Source organism: Glycine soja, chromosome 8, assembly GCF_004193775.1.
Source record: "Glycine soja cultivar W05 chromosome 8, ASM419377v2, whole genome shotgun sequence".
Taxonomy (NCBI): domain Eukaryota; kingdom Viridiplantae; phylum Streptophyta; class Magnoliopsida; order Fabales; family Fabaceae; genus Glycine; species Glycine soja.
This window is the reverse complement of record NC_041009.1, coordinates 16322716-16340876: the sequence shown is the minus strand read 5'-3', so window position 1 is coordinate 16340876 and position 18161 is coordinate 16322716. Positions and strand designations below refer to the sequence as shown.

The 18161-nt window shown below is 35.1% G+C and overlaps 3 protein-coding genes across 3 annotated transcripts; 1 reads left to right on the top strand and 2 right to left on the bottom strand.

Moving 5' to 3' along the window:
- The first annotated feature begins 1984 nt into the window (after positions 1-1984).
- LOC114422375 (protein PAF1 homolog) lies at positions 1985-6349 on the top strand. The gene is made up of 13 exons (XM_028388692.1): positions 1985-2213; positions 2302-3199; positions 3422-3490; positions 3597-3704; positions 3789-3969; positions 4046-4119; positions 4219-4338; positions 4457-4562; positions 5040-5126; positions 5227-5295; positions 5452-5523; positions 5630-5773; positions 5864-6349. The coding sequence occupies exons 2-13, from the start codon at positions 2367-2369 to the stop codon at positions 5999-6001; spliced, it is 2001 nt and encodes a 666-aa protein (XP_028244493.1). The 5' UTR covers positions 1985-2213; positions 2302-2366; the 3' UTR covers positions 6002-6349.
- Positions 6350-7443: 1094 nt separating this feature from the next.
- On the bottom strand, positions 7444-9672 carry LOC114423781. Its single transcript, XM_028390660.1, has 4 exons — positions 9518-9672; positions 9201-9326; positions 8276-9026; positions 7444-7961 (listed from the first exon to the last, which is right to left on the bottom strand). Exons 1-4 carry the CDS (start codon positions 9584-9586, stop codon positions 7741-7743), a joined length of 1167 nt encoding a protein of 388 aa, XP_028246461.1. The 5' UTR covers positions 9587-9672; the 3' UTR covers positions 7444-7740.
- Positions 9673-10733: 1061 nt separating this feature from the next.
- Positions 10734-17850, bottom strand: LOC114422374 (lysM domain receptor-like kinase 3). The gene is made up of 11 exons (XM_028388691.1): positions 16805-17850; positions 15682-15759; positions 14633-14935; positions 13628-13773; positions 13457-13546; positions 13247-13352; positions 12790-12941; positions 12603-12700; positions 12366-12513; positions 11590-11697; positions 10734-11228 (listed from the first exon to the last, which is right to left on the bottom strand). Exons 1-11 carry the CDS (start codon positions 17406-17408, stop codon positions 11064-11066), a joined length of 1998 nt encoding a protein of 665 aa, XP_028244492.1. The 5' UTR covers positions 17409-17850; the 3' UTR covers positions 10734-11063.
- Positions 17851-18161: the final 311 nt, after the last annotated feature.

The window sequence follows — 18161 nt, the reverse complement described above, 5'->3', positions numbered from 1 at the left end:
TATTCGTGTGATGAATTATTTTTCATGGCTCCATCCATTTAGATTTTTTTTTCTACATAAGTTAAGTTTTGTAATGAATGACAAAGACATCTATCAATGATTTAATTATTTTTATTAAAATAAATCTTTAGCTTTTTTTAGATACTACAAGTACTCTTTATTTGAGGCGGTTGGACAACTTCTTCTTTCAATTATTTAACTAACTAAATATTTAAATTTAAGATTATTAATTAAGTTTGAACATTTGTGTGTTAGTTAATCCAAACTCTAAGTAATGTTTTTAGGACCGAAGTTAAAACCAAAGTAATTCCTATTTTATAGAACATCTTTATATTCAATTTGAAGTTTTGCCTCCAAAGAAATAATATAAAAGGGGGGGTTATTGTCTAACATTCCTTAATTCCTCAAAGTCTAGCTTCCCCTTTCCTTTTTCAAGAACATTATAATTGATTTTTTTAGATTTTACCCATCTAATTTGTTGTTGACAGTATTATGCCGAGATGCCCATGCATCTTGAACTATGCATAGCAGTTGGTATGACCGTTCAAGAAGCTAATAATTTCAAATGAAGAATTAATTTCTTCATTCCAAATTTAAAATGATATTTATTATTTTTTAAGATTTATTTTTAATGTTCATAAGTTTTTGATCAGGTAAAAATTTAATAAGAATACAAAATTTTAAGAGTGTGTTTGGATCAGAGATTTTGAAATTTTAGAAAATTTTAAATTGTAGAAATTTTAATTGCTTTAATTAAAATTCTTTCATTGTTAAAATTTTTTGATTGGATAACAAGACGACTTTGTAGACATTTAGATGCGCTTAGCTTCTCTCCCTTCCAACGTGCCACCACCACAGCTTCCCCGAAACCCCGTGACCACAAGCTTCTCTCCCTCCTTCATTACCACTAAACCGAAAAAGCCTGACTCGCCTACTCCCACTCAACGCACCTCCCTAACCCCACCTGCCTTAGTTGCTTGGTCTCTCAGCTCTCTTACTAGAGCAACTTTCTTCTCTCGTGTGCGTCCAGTCCATCATCGCGCGCCTCAGCAATGAGCGTCAACTTCACTGTCTCGACGCCAACTGCCTCGACCTCCTCATTGTCTTTGCCACCAAGGCCAACCTCACACTCTACAATGCCTCCCTTCTTTGCTTCAGCTACCTCCCCCACATCAAGGCCTAGACCACTGTCGCCCACCTCGCCTCCTCCCCTGACTACAACGATAGCCCTGCCAAGCTCCTCTGTGAAAGCCACTAGAAATTCTAGAATTCCTTCATTTTTGAAAGAATTTAAAATTCTAAGTTTATAGTTAAAAACAAATTCTATTTTTAAATGTCAAAAATTTAAATTTCTTCTAAATGAGCATCCAAATAGATTATTTAGATAGAGAATATTTTTAATCCTCTTGATAATTATTTTTCCCATTTTAATTCTCTCATTCAAACACACTCTAAAAGTTTCTCATTATATTCCAATTAGAGTTGATCAATGACCTTCACAGATGAAATTTACTACTAAAATAATTGAGTTAAATATGAAATTACAAAAAAAATTCGTTGAAAATAATACTAGGTGGAAAAATGCATCAACTACACACGGGTTCGAAACATGTGGGTTTTACCCTGAATAAGAAATTAAAATAGGGTGCTCGAAGTTAGATCTTACACGGGAAAACTTTTGCAAAAGCTGGGTCATGTTTTAAGCAAATTTTAATAGATAATTGTTTTAATCTTATTTAAAATATACACAAAATTTGGATTAACGAGAAGACTCTGTTTTTACGTCAATGAGAAGACTTTATTTTTTTAGAAAAGCAACAATATTTTTCAAATTAAAAATCGATAAAAAAATAAATAATTATTTTTCAAATTTTCTATTGAACCCCAAAAACAATATTTAATTATTCATACATATAAAAATACATTCGATTTGATTTACTATTAACTTTGTTTTGATATTTTAGCACTGTTTAGTTTATTTGCATTACAACAATTACCATAAAAACTTGTGTTTTCCCCCGAAACAAAAATCCCTCTCAGCTCGAGTCCGAGGAATGATTACCGAAAGAGAAAAAGGGGGAAAGAAAATTATAGCATAGTAAGCTGTAGTATTCATAAGCTAAATTAATTACATTAGTGTTATCAATTTTGCTGTGTGTTCTTCTTCTGTATCGTATCACCGTCTCGCGATTTTCCATCTCCATGACTTCGAGGTACACGACGATGATTCATAATGAGAACCCACTTTGGTTTTGATTATTGTTGCTATTGTTGGTGTTAACTTGTTATTGTGTGTTCTAGGGTTTAGCTGTGTTGTTGAAGCTTCAGAAACGAAACCCTAGCTTGCGAATCGTTTTTTGTAAGGAATGGCCTCTTACAGGCCCTTCCCTCCCCAATCGAGTCAAATTCCAAACCCGATCCCAGGTGGGAATCATCAGTATAATAATAATAATAATCAAAATCAAAATTGGGGTGCTTATGGAGATCCCTCTACTTCTTCATTCCCCCAAATCCCTCCAAATTCCAATTATCATCAAAATCAACATCATGTTCCATATGCACCAGCACCTTCAAATCCCCACCACCCTCCTCACTATCCATATCCACCACCACCGCCGCCGCCGCCGCCACCGGAGGCTTCATACCAGCCGCCGCCGCCACCACCACCACCAGCTCCTATGTATTATCCCTCTAGTAGTCAGTATAGCAACCAGCCACCTCCACCGCCACCGCCCTTGTCGCCACCACCACCACCTCCCCCGGTTTCGCCTCCTCCTCCTCCCCCGGCAACTCAGAACAACAACGAGGAGCGGCGTTTCAAGGAGCCTTCCAAGTCTGGCCGGCGCGAATACGAGCATTCCAATCACGGCATTGCTCACAAACAGCACAAGCAGCAGCAGCCTCCCCTTCCGGTGAAGAAGATGAACAACGGGCCTCCCGGCAGGGCTGAGACCGATGAAGAGAAGAGGTTGAGGAAGAAAAGGGAATTTGAGAAGCAGAGGCAGGAGGAAAAGCATAGGCAGCAGCTGAAGGAGTCCCAGAATACTGTTCTGCAGAAGACTCACCTGTTGTCATCTGGGAAGGGGCATGGCATGATTGCAGGGTCTCGAATGGGTGAAAGGAGATCTACTCCCTTGTTGGGTGCTGAGAGGGTTGAAAATAGGTTGAAGAAGCCCACAACGTTTTTGTGTAAGCTCAAGTGAGTATGTTGATATCATTTTATGTTTGAATTTATTGTTTTAAGTTCCCTTGTTTCATGTTTTTTTTTTCAGTTCAGTTTACATTTTATTGGTGTTGGTAATGGTCCATAAGGTGGGCAAATGATATGTTGTTATATTTGGATGATGCATTATTTCATCTAGTGGTTTTGTTGTGTTTATTTCTATCACTAACACTTTTTCTATGTGTATTCTCATTTAAGATTTCGAAATGAACTTCCAGATCCAAGTGCTCAACCTAAGCTTATGTCCTTCAAGAAAGATAAAGATCAGTATGTAATCTTGTTGTCAGTTGTCACTTTACATCAGTGTGTAGCTAGGAAATATACAGATAAAGATCAGTATGTTATCTAATTGTAATTTTATGATTGTTGGCAGATATGCAAAATATACAATCACGTCTCTGGAGAAAATGTACAAACCCAAGCTTTTTGTGGAGCCAGATCTAGGGATACCTCTGGACCTGCTTGATCTCAGTGTTTATAAGTACTGTCCTCAGTTCCTTTTGTAAATTTGAATACTTGAATGGATTATGCAGATTGAGAAGGTCTGATGAACCTTTTTATACAGTCCTCCCAGGGTCAGACCACCCCTTGCTCCAGAAGATGAAGAATTGTTGCGAGATGATGAAGCTGCTACTCCTATTAAAAAAGATGGCATTAAAAGAAAGGAGAGGCCTACTGATAAAGGTGTAGCATGGCTTGTAAAAACACAATATATTTCTCCTCTAAGCATGGAGTCGACAAAGCAGGTATTAGGCGTATATACTGATATGATGATGCATTACTCTCACTACAAACAAAAACTTACGAACATTTTATTTGTAGTCTTTAACTGAGAAACAAGCTAAGGAGCTGAGAGAGATGAAGGGTCGTGGCATTTTGGACAATCTCAACAGTAGGTGTGTATATACCACCCTTACAAAGTCAATTGTAGGCAGATAAGTTATGATGTGAAAGTTATTAATATCCTCTAACTTAAATTGAATTCTCTCTTGTAGGGAAAGACAAATTAGGGAAATCCAAGCATCATTTGAAGCAGCTAAGTCTGATCCTGTTCATGCAACCAACAAAGATTTGTATCCTGTTGAGGTTATGCCATTGCTGCCTGATTTTGATAGGTATGGCACCATATATAACTTCCATAAGTAAAATTATTACTCACCCATTATTAATTGGCCTTATGTATCTGATATTAAAGTCTAACCTTTTGATACCTTCTACTGTCCTGTTTTGCAGGTATGATGATCAGTTTGTTGTTGCTGCATTTGATAATGCTCCCACAGCTGATTCAGAAATGTATGCTAAGATGAACAAATCTGTTCGTGATGCCTTTGAATCAAAGGTAAGCTATGTTGCAATTGCAAGGATGAGTGTATTAATAATCAATATTTCTAATTCCCCCGTCTTTCAAAGGTTAAAACTTAAAAGCCTGAATCATGTTAATTACTTTTTTTTTAATCAGCTCATGTCAATTACTTGTATGATAGTATAAAAAGGAAATGCGTTGTCACTAAAATTGTTTGCAACCTTGCATACATAGCCGACATGTTAATTTTCTCTTGTAGTTTGATTCAATATGTGGTGGAGCAATCTACTTTTGTAAAGTTCAATTTACCTTTGTTTGTCAGTAGGATAGTGATTGGCTAAATTACCCATGTCTCAATTACCTGATTGGTGATATTTTGGTTGTGTATGTGTCTGAAAGTAGCAACTTATAAAATATGTCTGTCAAGTAACTATTAATTTGGTTTCTCTGTTGACCAATGGTGCCGATTGCTGAATGTTGTTAGACTGATTCCTATCCATTTGTGGCTTGTAGGCAGTTATGAAAAGTTATGTTGCAACGGGTTTGGATCCTGCTAACCCTGAGAAGTTTTTGGCTTATATGGCCCCAGCACCAGGAGAGGTATGCATTAATTTTAAATATGGATTTCAATTTTGAAGCATTAGTTACTGTACATAATTCTGTGCTAACTTCTGGATTTATCTAAACTTTGTGATGGCAGCTGTCAAAGGATATATATGATGAAAATGAAGATGTCTCGTACTCTTGGATTCGCGAGTATCATTGGGATGTATGTAGAAATATTTTAAAAATTCAAAGAATATAGCATAAAATTACATCATGATTTGGTTTTAAATTTCCATATCTAATTTTAAGTTGTTAACCCTTTTAATGTTAAATATATTCTTTTTAACACTATTCTGACATTTTTATAATATCTTAATAGGTTCGGGGTGATGATGCAGATGATCCCACAACATTCTTAGTTGCATTCGATGAGTCAGAAGCACGCTACTTGGTATTTCTTGGGGCCAATATCTGTCTTTCTCAACTTATGGATTAGAACATAGTTTCGTGGTTACACAGTGTCAATGTGTTAATCTTTTAGTAAATTCGATTTGCAGCCTCTTCCAACTAAACTTGTTTTAAGAAAAAAGAGGGCAAAAGAGGGAAGATCGGGTGATGAAGTTGAGCAATGTCCAGTACCTGCAAGAGTGACTGTAAGGCGAAGGTCTAGTGTTGCTGCGATTGAGCGGAAGGATTCTGGGGTATGGTACTAAATTTATCTATTAAATTTGTCATTGCATTTGCATACATAAAATAATTTTCTATATACTGTGATGTTTTCAACTTTCAAGGTATATACAAGTTCAAAGGGAAATTCCTTTAAGAGAGTTGGCTTAGAAATGGATGATGGTCTCGAAGACCAACATAGAGGTGCACCACACCAGGACAATTATCAGTCTAGTGGAGCAGAAGATTACATGTCTGATTGATTATTTGATGCAAATGCTGCTGTCTTGAAGCAAATTGATCCAACGAAATGGTGGTTGGATTGGCTGCAAATAGCTGAATTTGTTGCAGCCTTTGTGCTTCAATGCTTCAATGAAGAATAACCAATGACAACTCCCATATTTTTGTATGCCCATTTTAACTTAATGCACATACTTTCAGATTGTAGCCAGCTGTTAAATCAATATAGATTTTCTTTCCAATACCATTATATTAGAAAAGATTGAAAAATAATGAATTGTAAAAAGCATGTCAGACTAAATGGAATCCTGTCATTGCTCTGAATGTTTTTTTTGTGAACAGCTTGCCAATGAAATTACCCTTCCCGTTTATCCTTGTCTATAACTTTGTGGCATTCTGATTCAGACATGTTTGCTTTTGTTCACATTACTGACTATTAATGTTGTGATATTGCTTTTCAAATTATGAAATTATGTATTTGTGTAACTATTAGATTTCGTTTAAATGTTTGATTTAAGTTTAAATTATATTGTAATCCTAATTCACTAAAATTCAGAAACATTGCTTAAAATTTTCAAAATAATTAGAGAATAAAATGGGTGAAGACAATACACATGCTGTTTGTTTTAGATTTTAAAAATGGTTAGACGTTTACCGACGCATAAACAAGACATCTTGAAAGAAAATCATTTTTTTCCTCCTCTCAAACGCGGTCAGGCGTTGGGAGCAATGTAATTATGAAACATGCTATAAATTAAAAGGGCTAAGCATTAAAGTTCGAAGGTTTCTTTTTCCTTGGATGAATGTTGAGATATATGCAATTTATCATTTTGGACTACTCATGTGCCTGTATGCTCAATCACTAGAAGAGTCTAAATTAGAGAGATTAATATATGATGGTTAGACGTTTAAATTATGATGATTCATTATTTTTTTTAAAAATCAAAATTCCTATTTATTGGAACACCGGTTATTCTTCATTTTGCAATCACTAGAAGAGTCTAAATTAGAGAGATTAATATATGATGGTTAGACGTTTAAATTATGATGATTCATTATTTTTTTAGAAAATCAAAATTCCTATTTATTGGAACACCGGTTATTCTTCATTTTGCATCATTATTTGAAAAAAAAAGTTATATTCCATCGATTGCACCAACTAACTGTTAAAAAATATATGCAATTAAAAGTATATAGTAGCCAAGTATATTAATATCAATGATTTAATCAACCCCGAGTATGAGTTTCGATCGTGCCTCACTACATTTTGCATTCATATTATGCCCAATACAACTGATCTCTTAGCTTTTGATCTCAAGCTCTGAAAGGGCCACGTTCAAACTCAATACTAAATGAGCTTCTGTACAGAGAATAATACCAGAGTCCAAAGTAAGCCCCACAAAGCACAATCGGATTAGGATCCACCCACAATCGTCTATGTAGAGTTAAAAATGACACAAGAAAATGAAGTTGGAGAGAACACTGGCGTATGCCATCCTATCATTATCATAAGCATATGGTATTAATACCAAATAAAAGGTCTGAGAACAGTGATACAGAGAAGCAGTATTACAGAGAAGATAACAAAATGCGCATTTAGCATGCGTCGCCTGTAAGTATATGAATGAATTATTTTGTAGTCTAGGTGGAACAAAGATAGAATGCATCAGCCTCATTGCTACAAATCTTACAACATGAACCAGCATTTACAAGAAAAAAATTTCTAGTGAGACTATTTGCTTGCATATATCTTGGCTTTAATTTATTCATCACAGGAAGCTTCTTCCAGTAAATCAAGAAACCCTTTGTGAGCACTCTTTTGACCAGTGGGTACCTTGGGTTGACATCCCCAAGTGGATGCAGCCTCAAACTTAGTCCATAACTCCTTCTTCAAAGTATTTTCGCCAGGACATTTCCCCGTTTGAAACGAACTTTCAGGCAAGGGAGTGCTCTTTACATGTGATAAGTTGCCAACAAAATGATCTGCACAGAAGAGAAAAATAACAGTTATTTTCATGCATGAAACCCCATGTTAACCCAACAATTGCAATAATAGATTAAGACCATGCTTGAATAAACCTCTCAATAAACAATTACATGAAAATAAGTAGGTAAAATAAGTTAAATTTCTTTCATAAGGTAAAAATCAACTTATGCAAAGATCTTTCATCATCTAACTTCCCCAGAAACAAAGATACATAAATTGATTTTAACTCATAGAAAAAGTTATATTTTCTTCTCCCAAAGTGCTTACTGGGAAATTTATCTAAACAGAACCTAATTGCAATAAGCATTACCTTGGTTGCAAGACTTCTTGGCTTGATCATGATCTTTTGAAACATCATCATCTTCAAACTTGCTGACTTGTTCATTAAGAATACTGTCAGCTATCTGAACACACAAGTGTTCATCAATCTTTTCATCAGGTGGCTCCAACAAAACACAAGTTTTAGGAGGTGAGGTAAACCAATCGGGCGAGGCTTCCACCGTTTTCTTCCCAATTCCTGACTTGTGTATCCCCAGGAGCTCCGGATACATCAACGACAGATCACGCGAAGAATCGTCACTACTGGAAGATTCTGAATCACTGCAATGAATCCCAACAGGATAGGGAGTGCCCTTGCGAGCATTGCGATCTCCCAACCGTGAGATTTCGGATATGGGTTCGAGCAAAAGGCAGGATCTAGGAGGCGACATTTTCAAGCACGGAGTCATCATAAGAAGCATGGATCCGTCTTGGTTGTTTGGAAGTTGCTGCTTAATTGGGGTTGGTTTCACCATAACACTGTCCTTGAAGGTAGTGGTTGATGATGTGGTGGGAGGAGGGAAGTGTGGTTTAGGTTGGTGGTGTTTGGATGATAATGGAAGAGGTGTAAGCATGAACATTTGTCTTCCTCTTTCAACAGTGCAGTTGGCACGCCATGACACAAGGGGTGAAGGAGACACTAAATTCAAGGTTGTCTCTTCAGGACTGTCACATTCTATGGTTTCATCGTCAGAAACTGTGTTTTGAGGGTTAAGGGCTTTTTGAATTTTGGGAACCCATGGCTGAAATTAAAAAAAAAAAAAAAAAACATCATATTAGAAAGAAAAAACATAATGAAGAATAGGGTGTTTAAGGTGGATTCAATCCCCGTGCTAACAAAAAAACTAACAATCAAAAACTAACATTTGTCGATAAAAAAAATGAAGAATGAAGAAAAGGGTTGGGTAGGGTTTTACCTCCAAAGAAGAGAGCATGTCAGAAAGGACACGAGAAAAAGACTCAATTTGCGTTTTGCCCTCTTTGCTTATGGTTTTGTTGTTGTTGTAATTCACTTCAATGGCTTGCACGACAAGCTCGTCAATCTGCGAATTCATTAATTGTAACACTGGTTTCTCATTTACTACTCTTTTTTCATACGTTAGGTTAGAAATATAGGGCTAATAAATAATGAATAATGATTGCTGGTCTTCAACAGTGAAAATTGAAAGGATTTTTTGCATATTATGAAAGGGTTGAATCGAAAGAAAGGGGAAGAGTGAGAGTACGCACGCACCTGATGGAGAAGAGAAGAAAGATAACGAAGGCGATGAAGATCGTCTTCAACCTCACTACCCAAACCCATGTTCTTCGTTTTTCGTTCTTCGTTCTTCGTTCTTCCTTCTTCTCTCTCTCTCTGCTTATTTGAATTTTTCTCCAACGCGGGCGGGGTTGCACCAAACCACGTCGTTTTGGTATAACTTGGGTTTTGTTTTTTACATTTTAGCCCATTAATAATTTAATATTAATATTTAATACACGCACCGAATTAATCATTCCCCATTTACCAGTGTTTTCGGCCCGTGAAATGAAACGCTCTTACTACTGTTTCATTGACAACTAACGAAATAGATATAGAATGAAGAATTTTAATTGCTATCCATAATAAATACACTAATTGTATCACATTATTATCTTATTTATCTTTACATTTTACGTGTTTCATTAAACTTTTTACACATGAAGTATGAGGACATATCATGACAGATGAGAGGGAGATATTTATGAGAGTGAAAGAATTTAATCTAAATCATATAATTAAATATAAACGGTCAATATTTAATGTCATATAATTAATTAAAATATTATGTAATTTTTTTATATTAAATCTTAATATTTCATGTATGATTATATAATTCAAATTTAATCTTCTCATTTATATATTTTTGAAAAATTATGTATATCTATGTATGTATACATTCACCACTATAATTTGAATTTGAATATTAGTATATTTCTAAACTAATTAAAATCTCACTTATAAACATTTACCTATATAATTTATTTAATAATATTTTACTCATGTAATCTTTATACTTACTCGTTACAAATATTCCGTACGATTACTGCCAATTTCGTTATCTACCAAATATACTTGATACTATATTTTTTTATATAAAAAAAGTCTTGGTAGCTGATAAACAATTATTTACACACTGTAGTATTATTTAGTAATTGTGGACGAAAAGTGCAATAAGGCTTAAGTTTATAAATCATTTTCTTTACTTTTTAAGTTAAAAAGGAGTTGGTGCATGCATGCATGCATGAAAGAAGCCGTTCTTCCGCAATATCGTAAACTTGTTCTGTACATACAATAATCTTCTCAACACGGCATGAACGAAGCTAAAAGATCATCAGCAACAATACTAATAACCAATATTTACTCAAAAAAAAAAAATCGCAATTCGCATAACTCTCAATGAAACCGAAATAGAATATTAGAACAGAAGAAATGCAAGGAATCAAAGAATATAAGCATACATAGATTAATGTCGAATTACAACTTATATCAATACAAATCACAGAGCAATAAAATCCTTCTTTAATCTTTAGCTCTGTCATAACACACTCTAAATTACACCCAAAATTTTCTACATATTAAATGCAGCTAAACAAAATCAAGGTATAGCTCGTAAGACATTAAGGAAAATAAAAGGCCAAAAATAGATATTGACCCACCACCATGTCCCAGTTCCTATGGATCCATCACTATCGAGTAACCAAAAAGGTATATAGCAGGATACAGAAAAAAAAATAAAAAAAAAATGAATCCTGCTGTGTAACTATCTTCCCTGAACAAGGCCACTGAAAACCTGGCTATTCCCAGCTAGAGTTGCTTCCCACTCAACTGAAGATAGCAGAATCTGTGAAAGGGATATCACAACTTGTCTCATATCAGGTCGTAAGATGGGGTCCTCATCCACACATTGCTTTGCCAACATGGCCAACTAATGTATAATACCAAAACAACAAAAGAAGAATGAGACGCAATAGTAAAAACATAATGCAAATTGTCATCACTTTAAAAATAAATGGAACAAGTTATTCTTCAGAGACATGAGTTATAAGGTTGGCTTAGTGATTCAAGGAAAAGGGGGTAGGGAGAGGACATGGGTTCGAATCCCTCCCGCTAACAAAAACTAACAAAATAATAACTAACATTGGTCTATTAAAAAAAAGTTACAGGTATGTAAAAACTTTATTTTGATTACACTTTGAGCCGAACAATCTTAAATTTCCTCGGTTAATAGAGTCACGATACCCAAAATCAAGCTGAATGAGAAAAATATGTGAAAAGGAGAAACTAACCTTAAATACACAATCATGGGGATACAGATCCATCATATTTGGATCAATATATTCTCTCAAGCTTGACATGCTCATAGAATCAGGTGAATTCCTAAGAACTCCCAGCATCTGCAATTTTAACAAACATTAAGGCAAATACCCCACAAAAAGGTTGCAATGGTAAAACACAAGAACTGCTATCATAAATGAAATAAGGAGAAATATAGAGGTTTTAGAACATGCATAACCAACAACTAGTACAGTGGGTAGCAACCAAGTTCTGAAAACCAAGAAAAGTATTCAATAAATTCTCATCATATTTTATCCAAGGTTTACAAGTGTACAAAAGTAGCATAAATATGGGAATCCTTTTGAAAAGATTTTACTGATATAAATTTGGTGCGGATGACTTTCTAGAAATTTGTGGCACTCTACTTAACTCACAATATGCCCAAACGACTCCAGAAATTTGTGGCACTCTACTTAACTCACAATATGCCCAAATGACGGATCAGGAAAGAAATCATACACTCAAGACTTTTGACCCTTGAAGGCCCCATATTCAGCTATTGCCACATGGCTCATATGAAATTCAACACAAGTCTCTGCCCTCTATTTAGTTATTTCCAGTCCTACTGGCATTCTGAACATTAAATATTAGGGCAGATATGATGGGATCATCATCATGAATGACTCCTAAAGTTATTCAAGCCCCTTACAATTTTATGTAAAGGCTAGGCAGAACTATATGCTTGTAGAACTGTTATTCAAAACAATGTCTTATAAGAAGAACTTACTATGGATGCCAGTGAACGTCTATCAGGATTTTTTGACATTGTGCCTTCAGATCGAATGATGGCATCTTTTCCTGATATGATCTCAAAAAGGACAACACCAAATGCATAGACATCACTTTTAGTGGTCGCAAGACCATCACTCAAATATCTGCAAAATATAAGTAATGAAAAATAAATATATATATTTTATGCAGGAGGAATAATTTTTCAATAAAATTGTGAGCTTATGATACTTACTCTGGAGCAAGATATCCATATGTACCAACAACTTTGGTAGTTGAAATTTCTCCCTCATTTGCTTTTCCAACAAGTTTTGCTAACCCAAAATCTGAAATCTAGAGAAGCAGAAGAGATCCAAGACAAACAAAATCAACAAATGTGAAACACTTAAAAATGATGTAGTAGTGTATAAATTGTTTATTACCTTTGCTCTAAAGGAAGCATCAAGTAAAATGTTACTTGTCTTGATATCACGGTGAACATAATGAGTTTTTGTGTGCTCATGTATGTATTCAAGTCCCCTAGCAGCATCAAGTGCAATCTGGACCCTCATGATCCAAGAAAGTGGGGAGTGGCCTATAAGCAAGACAGAAAATGGACACAAACAATAAAGAGTGCTCTCAAAATTAATGTTGGAATCAGATTGAACCCCTTAAACCTACTGGGAAAAAGAAAATCCTTCATGTTATTTTTCTTATTGCACATTTGCCCATCTCATCACAATAACCAGGTAAAATGCTGCAAGCAGTTAATTTCCAAAATTGCACTGAAGAAAGCATTTCATTAAATTTTCAAAAAATTTGAAAATTTATAAGCACCAAGTCCACACATATAGTGATGATTAATATTCTAAAGACCAAAGCATAGATGCATAATCTTACCCTTATTTTGAGGATCATGCAAATGGCTTTTGAGTGAACCCTTCTGAGCATATTCATATACCAGGAAAAGCTCCTCATGACTAGCTGCATAGCCAATCAATTCTACCTTGACAACATCAATCAAAAGTACGACTCAGACTTTTGAAATGTGTAAAGCTATTGGCTCCAAAATCAATGCATATAATTTATTTTGATTAAAAAAGAAGTTACCAGATTAGCATGATGAACCTTGCACAAAACTTTCATCTCAGACATAAACTCTTTTGTTTTAGTAGCTGTCATTCTTTTAATAGCAACTTCCTACAAAGATTTAAGCAAAAATGATCTGAGATAAAATACTCACTTTATATCATAACAGACTTAAAGTATAATGCCAAAAACCTGATCACGGAGGAGGCTATAATAAACAGAACCATATGTTCCATGCCCAAGTAGACTTGTATCTGAGAAACCATCAGTTGTGGAGAAAATCTCTTCATATGTAAAAACAACAGGCTTATCCATGTCAAATACGTCAGGCCCAAGAGCTGCAATGATAATAAGCACATTATGCATAAATTCCAATTTTAAAGGTCAAATCATTAATATTGGTAGTACACAGAGATGTATAATAAAACCATCCAAGTTCAAAGTATTGCATGTATACAGGAGGTCATACTAATAACATATTAATGAATAAAAATATAAAACCAAGGGAGAGTTAGTTATAAGTTGTTAATAATACATCTAACTTTTGACTTTGCATCATAATGTTGAAAAATTACTATGGAATTCAAGTACAATCATCTTGACAGACAGAAAGAAAATGAATGCAAGTTATACAATACCCTCATATAGGAGTAAAGTTTTCTGATATCATATTTTAAAAATTGCAGGACCATATAATCTAGGACCTCATGTTTTATGCATGCACAACTATATTGGAGACTGGACCATATGACCACCAATCATCCAGTGCAATATCCATCAATACTCGACAAAATCTGATAAAAACCTGGCATTACAAGCAGGCAAACCCTTTCCCCTATTCCTCCATTAATCAAATTTGAAAAGGAATCTTTAAACAGATAAAAAAAAACTTCGTACCCCATTGCCCAGAGGCTCTTCGCTATGCGAAGGTATGGGGGAGGGATGTTGTACGCAGCCTTACCCTTGCATATGCAAAGAGGCTGTTTCCGGATTCGAACCCATGACCAACAAGTCACCAAGGCACAACTTTACCGCTGCACCAGGGCTCGCCCTCGAATCTTTAAACAGATAAGTACACAAAAATATTTTTAGTAGTGTGCTGGAGAAGATAGAATAAAGCATGGAAAACATGATTACATCATACTGAAATCATAGGTACAATATACAACTTGAGAATCGAGTAGGTAGGTTAGTTACTTGAAGCTTTGGGAATGGTAATTGTGTGATTGCTGGATTCACCATCTGTTTGCTTCTTATCAACATGTTTGCCACATATGTACCTTCCAGAACCACAAAAAAAACTTGGGTTCCGAAGAATATGGAATTTATGAGAGACCTTACCCTCAGCATCTTTCTCATGAGTTCTGGTATCAGCAAAACAATTTGATGATCTCAGACAAACACAAAGAATAACAGTTAATATTATTAGAACAAGCGCAACTCCTAAACCCCCAACGATCCATCCATAGGGTACATGAGCCTTATGATTGACTTGATCAGCTGTAACCAAAAAATTAAATTAATTCAGTAAAGTGTGCATTCTATTATAAAACAGATAACTAGGAAATCCGACCTAAGTTGAGTATCTAATCTATATAAAGAAAACCTCAAAATAATAAAAATAAAACTAGGTGAAATAGAGGGGGAAAAAACAAATATATACAAATGGGTGAAGTCCAAGAGATACAAATAACATGTAGTATTGTATTGCAATTTATTGAATAATGGACACAGATCAATAACTCAAAGCAGAATTTACCAAAAAGCTATTCACTAAAATTAATTTGCAAATGAGAGTATGTTTGTTACTCATTTTTATTATCATTGAATTTGCAGGGATTTTCAACAAGACTTGCGGCATATCCAGACCCCTCTACCACCTGATCCAAACCCCAAGACTATTACCATATGTCACAACTAAAGCCCCATATAACTACCTGTCCACACAAGTGTCTCCTTCATAGAGATCTACATAGCTGTTACATGAAGCTCTTAGTTTCACATTAGGCAATGAAGCCACAAAATAACACTGTTTTATTTGATACAATTGAATTAGAAGCATGGTCATTTTAGCACTGAAATTTCTAAGTTTCAAATAAACAATAAGAATCAGCTGAAACTAAAAGCAAAGGATAACAAACTAAACTTTAACCTCTTTAAGTTTGTACATAGATAGAGACATGACAAACAAACTACTAGCTAAAGGAAAAGTCATTTTCCTTTTTACAGCATATGTTGATCAATACCTGAAAAATTATCGAAGGATGGGGAAGGAACAGGAACTGGTGGAGCAGCATTATTTAGGGGATAAGGATCACCAGGAACTGCAATCCAATGAAATAATTCAAATTGCAGTCAGGATTGGAAGGTGCCTAATATTATTGCATTTCACAAATACAATTGGAACATTTGTAACAAATCCAATATTATTGCATTAAAGAATAGTAGTATGTATTACTTTATCATATCTGTCCCAAATGTAAAGAAAATAAAATAGAAATCAGAGATAATGTTCCTAGACTTAAGTTCCATGACTCAGACAGATGACATCAACATAGAGAATAGAATATTCTTCAACTTTCACTGTACGGAGTGACTAACATAAACCACTCTTTAAAAACAATCTTCTTACAAAGATAACACTGTAATTAAATTTAAAAGTTGATTTAATATTAAAAATTTTCTCATTTTGAAACAGTATGTCCAGAGAGAAAAGACAAGATGCAAAGAAAAATCTCAGGTTCAGAAATTTAACTGCAGTCTGCAATCCCTCCAATCTAGTTCCTTGTTAAAGCAACCGATGCATGAAGAATAGACAATGCTCTGTTTCAATTTTTAGCAATTGATAGTAGTAGGTATTTCCCATACACGCATGAGTTTCTCAACACATTAATTGCTACCAGCCTACCACTCATAACAAACCAAGAAATTTCCCAATTCCCAACTACTTGAATGAAATCACTTTCACTTCATAATCAGCTCATTAAATGTACACATCATCTACACACATTTCATTTGCCAGCTGCTTTATAAATAATAAGATATCATGAAATTCCCTATAATCTTGATAAAGTATATTTTATTTTTTTAATTACGTTAAAAATAACAACAATGCTCGAAACCACTATATCCAGTCACTTTTTTTTCCCAAATTCCAAATGCAAAACCCTCAACATCCCCAACTCTCACATCCCATCCAAATATTCCAAAATGAACTCGTTGCATAAATCAATGAAGACATAAAGTCTAAAACATCCTCCACCAAAAATGACCAAAACCAACCAAAGCAACCCTCTCAAACATATATATTCACAAATCACATACACACAAGAAAAGGATTAAAGAAGATTATTGGAAGGAAGGACTAACCAGAATCAAGGGGTATATAATAAAGTGAACCAACAGTGACATTATCAGGATTACCAATGCCATTCACACTCTCAATGCTATCCATACTAACCCCAAACCTGCTTGCCAAGGACTCAACACTATCTCCATCTCTCATCACATAACTGACCAAATAGTTCCATAATCCACTGGAACAGCCACAAAACAACGTCAGTGACACAACAGCACCATTCCTGGCCATCCTGGTTGTGTTGGGAAGGAAAGCTAGGCCATCATAGGCATCCATCACCATGTCATACAGCAACCCCTCATTGGATTTCACAGTGAAAGTGGTGTTGGACACGTAATTTTTTATGCCAGCAGCACAAGAACAGTTCTTCCTTATGAACATGTAACCCCAACCGGTGCCTTCAACTGTGATGTCACCAGGCAAAACATCAAACATGCTTTGAATCAGAGCAAGTGTGTGGTTCGGTCCAGGCTTGAAGGCCATGAAAGAAGTGCAAACACGGCTTGTGTCCGTACAGTTCATGGGTTCTGTGGGGTAGCAGGTGCTGCTGTGAAGCTGAAAGAGGAGAAAGAGAAGAAGCAACCCCCAATGGGGTTTTTGCAACAGAAGCATCATTGGCTGGTAATATACTTACGTGACGAGAATTTTGAACAAAAGGGTCAATGAAAATGAACCAAAAGAGCGAGCTTGATCCGGAGAAAGGAATGAACTAGATCTAAGTTAGAAGGAAAATAGTACAACGAAGTACAAGTTCCAGTTGGGAAAAAAGGGAAGGAAAATCCAGATTGAGCAGAAACTAGAAAGCAAAGTGATGGGATTTTGATGTTCCAGCTTAAAAAAAACTTGTTTTTGGTTCCTTCTTCTTTAACAAATCGATGAAAGATGACAAAAAAAAAATAGAAAAAAATCAGAGTTCAGGAATAGAAAAGGTGGTGGTAAGTAAGGGAATAAGAAGAAGAAAGGAATGAAGAGAGCATTTGTATTTTGTTGTGTATGTAATTGTAATTGTAATTATAATGGTTAATGCATTGTTGTTTGTTGTTTGTTGTTGTTTCTGGTAACTGGTAAACAGTAAAGAGCTTACTGGACACAGTAAAAAGAGAAAGCGACCTGCAAAGAGGCAACTTTCAGAACCACACACCAACCTCACCTGGCAGACTCTAATGTTTGAAGAGACGTTTTCCCTTTTGACACTTTCACCCCTTCCTTATATGGAATTGCCAATTGGAAACAAGTAAACCACCTTCTGAGATAATTGGGCTAAAAAAGGCAAGTAATTTTTTCTGTCTATATATATATATATATATATTATTTAAAAAATATTTTTAATTAATTTGGTAGATTGGCATTAATTTATTTTTTAGTTGT